Raw genomic sequence first — 11,151 nt, forward strand, 5'->3', positions numbered from 1 at the left:
GTTCTTCAGCCTTGGCAATTTCCTCAGCTGATGTGGTTTCAATTATGGAGCTATTAAGAGGAAGATTTCTTCGGTCAAATATGAGGTGTTTAGAGCCTACAGAAGTTTCACATTATCGTGGGAATGATCTTCGACTAGCCATAGGGATCGTGGTGAATAATGTTGTCAAGTCTATGCTGCTAATTCTAGATATCAATGACTTAAGTATACACAAATGACATGTTGATCAAATGTTACGTCCAAGTTTCGCTCGTTCCAGTTATTGAAGTACGGACTATCGATCTACTTGCAAATTACGAACCCAAATTAACAACAAAACAAAGTTCCAATTTAGATACCAAATTTATTCGTAATTTACAAATAGTCGACCAAATGTCGTTCTAACAGCAATAATTCTAACAATTACAAAACAAACCTTCAATTTTGTAGATTCCCGGAGCAAAACTCCCAAATATCAAACCAAAGACAAAGAGAGCATCAAAATACCAAACCAAAGACAAACCAAAATGTCCGAAATAATGATATAAACAAACAAGTTCAAAAGTTAAGTAAAACAATTACATCCAAAAAACACAGTAAATTATTAATGTACACTAAAAGGTTTTAATCCGCCAAATGTCTTCAGTTCCCCCGTAACACTCCCGACCAAAAGGACCTTGGTTCTTTTCACAAACAAATAAACAGACAACAAGAATCCAAGTATATGCATAACAAACAATCAACAACAAACACTCAATATACCAACAATCTCGTGATCCCTAGGACTTACACCAGTACGCCTAGGGATCCGAGTAGCTACCTAATATCTACAACTTCTGGACGCAGTTTTCTAATATCTCTTACCAAGATCCCTACGCTTGTCTGCAACTCCATCGGTCTTAATCTATCACTATTAGGTATCACTTTCCTTACCAGACCTAATAACCATTTGTCTTTCTCTAAAAACCCAGTACATGTCGTCACCAAGTTACTCTCTCCTATGTTCATCTCTGGTTGAGTCCATTTGTGCCTAAGTTGCAACAATGAAACATATTCCTTAGACAAACGTTTCCAAAATATTTGCGCCAACATAAACAACAACAATATCAACCATCTAACAAAATGCTTCATCCTCGATAAAAGCTCATATACGCTAACGTAAACATGGATATATAAACCCATATAGAGGACCAATGCATTAATTCCTTTATTCACCGCGAACTCTTTATTCTGATTCCAAATCGTAACATTGTTGGACGCTTCTAGTTCTTTTAGAAAACGAATAACCATAACACATGGCTTCAGGCACCATTGCATATTCACACACAAACAACTATTTGAGTCCGCAGAACATAAAGCTCATCTTCCAATCATCATTGGATTTAAAGTTCGTAACGGTGAATTCGTTATCTTCACCTTGCTAATGGTATCAGACGATAACATTTCAATCTCTTTCCGAAATACTATGCGTTGGACGTATCGAATTAAATCTAAACAAGCGAAATTTAACTCATCAACTCTAAACATACCCACTTGTAGAGACAGATCAGTCCTACCAGAACGCATTACCAGTAAATATCGCTTAAATCGGGTTAACCACGCAGCAGCCTTAAGTAATCTAGTCCAATCTGAATAATAATTAATAAGTTGATCAACAGTGGATTTTTCAGCCATTACATGCGCCGACATTGCCTTCTTTATTTCCAATAGATGAGGGTCAGGACCTTGTACATCAGCGGCAGGCCAACACTCCTTCGGCTTCTTGAGAAAACGTGGACCCTCCTCCCATACCTTGACATCATCAATGTCAAACTTGACCCCTCTGGATGCAAAGTCTGATATATTTTCTTTAGAAGGTACGAATCTCGATTGGTCCACCTTAGTAAGACTGTGAATAGTCGAAATTCGATTTGCTATGAATGTTTTAAACTGGCTTTTCTCATTTCTAATATAGTGTAAGACAATCATGGAATCCGTCCAAAAATTAAACTCTGCAAACTTAATATCTAATTCTGACTGCAGCTGGGATCCCATGCGAGCTGCTAAAACTGCTGCCGTAAGTTCCAAACGCGGTATAGATTGGACCTTCGAGGGGGCTACTCTTGCCTTAGCCGTATCAAGACGAGAACATATTTCAGTGTCTGAAATGTAAGAGCGAACGTGTGCCACTGCACCATATCCAGTTTCCGAGGCATCACTAAAAACATGAAGTTCCAGGAGCGAACGATCTGACTGCGGAAACAATACACGACGTAGAAAGCTAACGTTCTCAACCCTCTGAAATTCACTTAAAATCTCTAACCAACGTTTGCTTTTCTCATTTGGAATCTCTTCGTCCCACCCTAGTGCCAATTTACCTAAACGCTGAAGTAACTGCTTCATGGGAAGTATAAACGGTGCTACCAATCCCAGAGGATCGTAAAGTGAGGCTACACTTGACAATATACCTCTCCTAGTGAGGGGGCGTTTCGGTATGCGAACTTTAAATTCAAACGAATCAACCATAGTATTCCAAAATAATCCCAACGTGCGTTCCGTAGGAAGTCTCTCAAAGTCAATCTCTCTTACGGCTTCTGCTCTCTCTTCTGAATGAAGTGATTCGAGAACTTGTAAACAGTTACTTATCCACTTGTTAAGTCTAAACCCACCTTTTCTGAGGAGAGAACCAAGGGCCTTTGCCAGCTCAATTGAATCCTGTACATTATCAATGGAGGCTAAATAGTCGTCGACATAGAAACTCTTATCTACGACTTCCTGGATATCTTCATTAAATTCCTTACCGAATATATCTACCGTCTTCTTAAAGGTGAAATTAGCGCAAAAGGGGGAGGACACGGCTCCAAACGGATGAACTGTTAAACAATCTTCCTTAGCCGTTCGTCTTATATCACCGTCTTCCCACCACAATAGACGAAATGCTCCACTGTCTCGTCTCGGGATCTTTACTTGAAGAAACATCTCTTCGATATCAGCAGCTAATGCTACGTTACCTAATGTGAATCGTAGAAGTACACCAATTAAACTATTTACAGTATTCGGTCCTCTCAAAAGCTGGTCATTAAGAGAACAACCTTGATAGACAGCCGCACAATCAAAAACAATTCTCAATTTTCCAGGCCTTTTAGGGTTGATAACAGGATGATGAGGAATATACTAACAAACAGCATCATATTCAAATCCCTCTTCACTAGCTTCAATGATGTAGCCCTTACTTAAATGTTTATTCATCACAACTTGATATTTCTCCAAAAGACTGTTATCTTTCATAAACCTCTTCCTTAAGCATTCCAGTCTGCGTCCAGCTAGTTCCAAATTATTCAGTAGTCTTGGCTTATCATACTTCCATGGTAGACCAACTTGGAAATGACCACCCTCCAATCTAAACGAACTGCTAACTATTTCTAGAGCTTTTTATTTTCGACAGGATATCCATTACGAAACGTATCTGTATCCTCGAACTCATGATCATATAATCTTCCTAAATCTCGCAAAATATCATTAGTGGAACAATGACACAACTGAACTTGATGTAGAGACCTTGATACTCCCTTAGGACCTAAAATCATCCAACCAAGATGAGTACGCACAGCAAACGGATGCTTCCTGTCCCCCGGACGTTGTTCCAGGACCCAATGTGCATCCGGAGCATCACACCCAATCAATATTCCTACAAAATTACTTTGCAACCTCGGAAGGGTTATATCCTTTAGATGATTCCACCGTTTCAGTTGGAGTTCGGTTAAAGGTGTTGCATGATCGATCGAAAGTTTCTTGGTCGTGTCGTCATTTTCCTTCAGCCTTCTGCTCCGTGTTTCCATCGTTATCGTTGTTCCAAATAGTCAATTGCCAAAAAATCTGAATTAATCCAAACGAAATCGACAAATAAGACCAGGAATTCGGATCCAAATTACTGTCCAGACTGATCCAAGGTATAAACACAGAACCAAAAATTGAAGAACTTTTTGTTACGTCCAAGTTTCGCTCGTTCCAGTTATTGAAGTACGGACTATCGATCTACTTGCAAATTACGAACCCAAATTAACAACAAAACAAAGTTCCAATTTAGATACCAAATTTATTCGTAATTTACAAATAGTCGACCAAATGTCGTTCTAACAGCAATAATTCTAACAATTACAAAACAAACCTTCAATTTTGTAGATTCCCGGAGCAAAACTCCCAAATATCAAACCAAAGACAAAGAGAGCATCAAAATACCAAACCAAAGACAAACCAAAATGTCCGAAATAATGATAAAACAAACAAGTTCAAAAGTTAAGTAAAACAATTACATCCAAAAAACACAGTAAATTATTAATGTACACTAAAAGGTTTTAATCCGCCAAATGTCTTCAGTTCTCCCGTAGCAATCAAATACAGTTCGACGGACCAGGTGAATCTGTTCCAATTTCAGTTGTTGATCCTAATACTAGTGAGTGCACTGTAGATAATACAGAGTCTTTATCCAATGGGATGTCGGAATGAAACAGGAAGAACCTAAGTAGAAGACGTATAATCGATCACAGAAATTTAAACGCCATTTAAAGTTGTGTCAAATGTGATGATTGCATGAACTAACGATTCCTTTGTACTTGTTAAATCCTTGGTTTTGAATTCCAAATACAACACCTTCGTTCGTGCTCATCTAATACGTCTTGATCCAAATGCATGATTTCTAAGATTTTTAATTTGTACTATAATCCAAATACTCAAAATTATGACAACTGGCAATTTTTCAGATTGTTTATTTGGATGTATAATTGTAGAACCGGAAGAAAATTTATCGAAACATTATTCGTTCAAATATCAGTCTTTTAATACGATGGGGATATGTGGTGGACCAAACAGCATATAAACTCAAAAGAGGGACAGAGTTATTGAGTACGAACAGTAATGTCTATATATCAGTTAAACGTTATAAACACAATAAAAAATTATGGACGTTACTTAATCCAGATGGTTTGTGCGTGTTCATGTTGAGTTTGGTACCAGAATCTACAATTATAGATGATTGATGGTTCCAGTAAGATTGTTGTCTTTCCAGTGATATAGCCAAACGTAGAATATAATATAAATTTGGCTGCAGTCTATAAGTGTAGACAGTAGGTGATTTAGAGTTCAGTTATCACAACCATGAACAATGGAGAATAAGAGATGTGTGTATCATGATGCGTGTGTCATGAGATGAGTGTAACACGACGGAAGGAAGTGTGTTCTAGGCCATACACTTAAACAACATGAACAATCTTTCAATGATAAACGTACAGGCTGTGAAAAATTACAGAACAAATACAAGTAACATCAAAAACGATTTACAAAATAAATTTGTCATGCCTATCTCCACAGATCGTCAAGCAAATAAAGGAGTCTATAATCGTTCATATATAATTTTATGAATACTAGGTAATATGCCTCGGAAGCCATGTTGGTGCGTGATATTTTAAATGTGTGCTTGGACAAGAGAGTGACAGCATATGCACTAATCCTCAAAGCATCTGATCTAGTAACTCTGTTCAACTCTCTTGAATTGAGCGAATGAAGTCCATAAATCCGTTGTTTTCTCGGTGATGAAACTATTCATAAGATTAATAATTATGTTTTAAAGTCTGCACGGTTGGCAAAGAAACTAGTTACCTTACATTAGTGCCTCTCTAGGATATTGAGTGCAGTAACAAGAAACTGAAAGTAAACACGACCTTGAAAGTATTCAAAATAATGTCCACATGTCTTACTCACCGTTGTCGCGTTAAATAAGTGTGTTGTCTCTAGCATTGTCGGTCATTTCTACGTCCACTATGTTGAATAATTATCATGATATGGTTTCAATTAGAGACTGAAATTTAAGCTGCGACATTAAATGTTAATTCATGGTTTACATTCTCTGAAATCTTTCGATTTCTTAGAAGGAGGGATTTAATTAACTGCTGGTTTAAGTTTCTGCTATGGATCAGCTGGCTTCATATTCTGTGGTTATAACCCAATCAACTGATAAAGGGCGAATAAAGAGGGACAATAAAGAAATAAGAGGAACTTTCCGTTACGAAACAAAGAAAAAGTGAATGGGAAACGCTCCCAGAAGCCTCCTTTTACTTTTTTCATGGAGAAGTAATGTGAAACTTACTCTTTTTGTCTTTCTACGTCCGAAACGTCGTTGAATCGTCTAGTCTTCGTCGAAATGCTCACCAAATAGCCTACTTTTCGTCTAAGCACTCACCAACCTTTTTTTTGCTTTGGCCTTGGTTACACGCTTTATTTTCTACCTCCAACCTAACTCCGAATGTCTCCTATGTTCGCCTTTATTTCCACAACAGACCAGATGAGGACTACAATTGACCTTATTAAAATATTGTACATGGTTAAAAATATTAGCAATAAATAACACTACATTTCACTCCGGGAAATAATAACACAGATGCTCAAGCACTGTTCGTTGTTTATTCTCATCGTAAGTACAAAGTCCTAGTGTCATTTACAAAGATCTGCGAAAGTAATTAGAGGTAATAAATTATTGTGTAAGAATGTGTCCTAATTGATAAGTGTATGTAAAATCAAACAAACTTTCACAACATACACTTCATTAGTTCAAGAGTTCCACGTGCAAGTTAGGAATCCGGTACATGGTACCTAAAAGCTTTATTGAACATAAAAAGCATTTCAATAATAACTTTTCTTAAACTTCAGTGTTACCATTTTGAACTAAAATAATCTTCCTGTCAATTTTGTAGTTGAATAAACACAAATTTACAACGATATCTAACTGCCATAGTTTATTAAACAACTATCAATCTAAAGTATGACTTACGGTTACGTTCACTAATAAGGAACACTGCATTTTAGAACAGCATTAAAGTTATAACTTCAAATTGGTACATACATGTCCTGGTTTTCTTCCGTGACGCTTTTGTATTTCGTCTCTTACGTTGCGAAAGTACCCTTAAGTCACCTTGTCATACAGTTTAGCTAGTTGTTTTTCTTTGACAGATGTCGATAAGAACAGCGATTTTAGTGCATCTAATGATTAGAAGGTAAAAAATATTCTGACTTTGTACGCTGCTATAAAACTTGCACTTCTGAAGTACTCTTTGATGTAGTGCCTAGTATTGTGGAACGGCTGGCATATTCGAGTGTCATGACGAATAACAAAATATAACACGTAGACTTTTTCGAATTATTATCCATTAGCCGAGTCACCATGGCCGTTTGGAATGTAAATGAATAATCCAATGAATTTAGTAGACTTACAGATTTGTCCTTCATATCTTCTTACTAAACAAACGCATTCAACGTTCACAGTTCCTCTTCAGATGAAAAAGAGAACTGCAGACTTGATAGTACGATATTAAGTTTCCGTAGTTCTTCACGACCATCAAACTTAGACATTGGTTGCACAATGTTCGCACTCAAGTCTGATATAGCTGGTGATATATTCTGCAGTAAAACATGCAGTTTGCCAAATCCTAAGCGTTTACTTCAATCGAGCACGTGACTTTCCCGGCCGAAAACGCCCTGCCCACGCACTTCAACCTTGACGTTGTGGAGGGGAGTCTCATCCAGCTGCGTCGAACTAGTTTATCAACATTTTTAAATATAACGCCTACTTCGGAATTGGTGAGTTGTGTGTCTGTCTTTCTGTGGGTAATATCATAGCGTGTTTCTTGTTACAGATAATCCTAGGTAATCATTTGCTTAAGTATAAAGCAGTTTGATATTTTCTATATATCACGACAAGGCTTCAATGACTTCAACACTTTTTGAATTCTACAGGACTTGAATAGAAGAAGTAATTGTACCGTCAAGACAGTAAACTAGGCTTTTATTGGGATATGTTAAAGTTATATGAGGTAGTTTTTTTATTATTTTGAAGGATAAGATCTTACCATAATTTATATTTTTCTCAGCTACTTGGGATTTTAAATAAATGGCGTAATATATTTGGCGTTCTAGGTCAACAAAGTATACTTTAATAAACTACTCTATGTTGCTAGTTGGTTAATCATATGAATAATTTTTATCTGGCTTTTGTTTTGCGAAAATGGGTTTTATTTATAAACAGTTTAAGGGAATTTGTGAAAATCGATCCCGTTAGATGTTACACTACACTACTGGCGCTAGTTAGTTCGTTTGATACACAGCTTGCCACAACCCTCATGGTATTAGTAGCAAACACCAAGCCAATAAATTATCCGCGAATCTCAAGCTATTTTGAAATAATATCTTTCGAAAAATTAGATTTATATGAGCTGTATAAACAACATTCTTCGAACCGAGATATTAGGTCAAAAACCAATAGTGTTAAACCATGAGCAGTTAATCAACCCGATTTTTACGATCGTTTGACGATGAAAAATAAGACAAATATTTATGAATAGAAAATACATTTTTGGCCTTGTGAAAAAACTCTGAATATCTTGATCAGTCATTTGTATCCTAAATTCCTCCATTGTTATAGAAATAACTCCTAAACACTTTCTCAGTGGCAGCCTTAAGCGGTACACAGTATTGCAGTTCTTTAACTTCTATACATTATTAACGGGTTTAATTACTTTGTATAGTAGAACAAGGGACTTTTAGATGCCTATTATTGATAGTCATTTATCTTTTTATATACGAAGCATCTCACTATTTAGATTCATTTATTTTATAATGTTTTCATTGGTATATCTTCTAAAATTATGAATCTGTTTATTTAAAATACATAATGAATAATCACTTTCATTATCACACCTATTAGTTCAGAAAGCCAAATTAAAAACAATGATAGAAACAAATTCGGAAACCACAATCTCTTCGAAGGATATAGATTTGCGTATAAATTTGACCAACCCTGCTGATAATGAAAAGGGATCACTTCACGCTTACCAGAAGAGATGTCTGTCATCCAACAAAGATGTCGACTACCGAACTTACTTGCCACGAGTTCAAATGGAATCTATACGGAAAGAATACTGTCTTACTGGAAATCCATCATTTATTAAAACTTCGTGTGTTACCGCATATGAATGTAATCAGCCTTTCGTAGACAGAAAATGGTATTCTTCACAACATAGTGAGCAGTCCTTAAATCTGAAAACTAATGGTTCTGCGCGATCTAGTCCTAACAATTCGCTACCTGAAAGGAAGTGGCAAGATGAACAGTCCGATTCGTTCAATCTACCAACAATTAATGTCCCCCGTTTAAATTCTACTGCTCTTCTGCCTACCCCTTTCACAAAGCCATTCAAGGCGTCTGATAATCCGTCTCATTGTTATCGTCAACAGAATTCGACTTGATGTTTGCAACAATAGTGTATGACAAAGACAGTATGGAAAAGCCCATAAATATATTATGCTTAATAATTCTAGAATAAATAACAAATTTTTACTTTAACTCAGAGTACTCAGTTACAGCAATCTTCCTAATTTCAGTTGAGTACAGTTCGTTACAATACTCTTATATGTACATATCATTTTTGTGGAAATAAAGTACAGGTGATGTTTTCTATTACTCTTTCCTCTAAAAAATGCCCTCTGCCAAGTATTTGTTGTTATCAGCCAAATTAGAAATAGCTACAAATATTATGCATTAATCTGAATTCTAATTTGGTTTACGTTCTGTTTTCTTGAATATTTTTTGTGTATACTTTTGAAGTAAGAATTATTATATATATATTAGCAATTTGTCTTTTTATGCGTTCGTTAGAATATATCTTTGTTTTTTTTGTCAAGTCTGCGTTGTTAACAGTTAATCTGGATTGTTTTTACCTAAATGTAAGGTAGAGGGAGATATGACTGCTTAAATGAATATATTACATGCAACATATTGTATTTGTTAATATTATTTTCGATTGTCTGATCGTACGTATGTTGAGAGCAACGTTATTAATTTTAAGATGTTTTCATCCTTACTGTATAGGAGAAATAAAATAATACATCTTTTATACTAAGATGTTCAAACTATTAATTCATTCTGTGATCCATAGTTTGAGAACATTACATGTATCAGTTATTAGGCTGTCGTCCTATCGAACTCATGATCAGGAGTGATAACTGAGACAACATAAGATGTATAGGGATTTCTTCGTGTTTGCAAAAAGTAATCGTTTTTTTAACAACACTTTCTTGTAAAACCTGTAAAAAAATCCCCACTCATATTGAGTTGTCCACACCATTGTAGCAATTGTTTAACGTAGTAACCTTTTGTCAATAAAATGGCTATAACTGTGAATCATAAGGTTCTCGTGTTATTGAACATTGGAAGCCATACTGTACTGATCACAGTAGTGGGTCTGCGGACCAGTAGTAAACGCGTCCGATTTTCAGCTACTAGGTTTCAGAGTCGAGTCCCATTTCTGTTTGGACAACCGGATAATATCACTGGTTAGAAGCTGAATACACAAACCTGAATCTGGAAACTTAGTTAATTAACAAGAGGTTACTATTATTGTTATTATCCTTGCTAATTTATCTGTCTACTCTTACATTTATAGCTAGATCTGTAAAATATAAGTCCTATCTTATTATTGTACGAACCTGTGCAGAAGTATCTAGGCATCTTAATACAACAGTAACATTTTTCTGTAGATTCCACATATTATACAAAGACTTTTCGTTCAACTGTAGTTTATTTGAAAAAAAGATTTAAGAAACCCTGAACATTTGGCAACAATAATAGAGACACGCTGATCAAACCTAGTGTCTTGCAAACAAAACGTTCCTTAATGGAAAGTAACAATCAGAAGAGAATATTAACAATACTCATGTTAGTCCCAGGTTTTCGCCGGGCTAAAACGGTGATGAAAACATCATGTTGGGGAGTCACTGTGTATTTTCTAATGACCAACATTGCGTTGAAAAATATTTCTAGGTATTGAAAATCGTGACATTTCCGTAGACATTATAATAACACAGGCATTACATATCCGTCCAACTTCATAGCTTTCCAAATTTCGAGGCCCGAATATTATATATATATATATATATATACATATATATATATATATATATATATATATATATATATATATATATATATATATAACGGTTTTATCCAGGCAACTGAAAACCGCTAGAAGCCTGACCCAAACGTGTGTCAGTTCAAGTTCTCACTTTGGCACAATAAACGGTAGAATACACAGAATGAGAATTATAGTAGAAGGGATATGAATTTATATATCAAGTACGAATTTATATACC

At 35.7% G+C, this 11,151-nt stretch overlaps 1 protein-coding gene across 1 annotated transcript; it reads left to right on the plus strand.

The window, feature by feature from the left end:
• The first annotated feature begins 5,678 nt into the window (after positions 1-5,678).
• On the plus strand, positions 5,679-10,909 carry MS3_00007139 (uncharacterized protein). The gene is made up of 2 exons (XM_051215395.1): positions 5,679-7,587; positions 8,711-10,909. Exon 2 carries the CDS (start codon positions 8,734-8,736, stop codon positions 9,247-9,249), a length of 516 nt encoding a protein of 171 aa, XP_051063947.1. The 5' UTR covers positions 5,679-7,587; positions 8,711-8,733; the 3' UTR covers positions 9,250-10,909.
• Positions 10,910-11,151: the final 242 nt, after the last annotated feature.

Source organism: Schistosoma haematobium (genome assembly GCF_000699445.3).
Source record: "Schistosoma haematobium chromosome Unknown HiC_scaffold_451, whole genome shotgun sequence".
NCBI classification, from domain to species: Eukaryota; Metazoa; Platyhelminthes; class Trematoda; order Strigeidida; family Schistosomatidae; genus Schistosoma; species Schistosoma haematobium.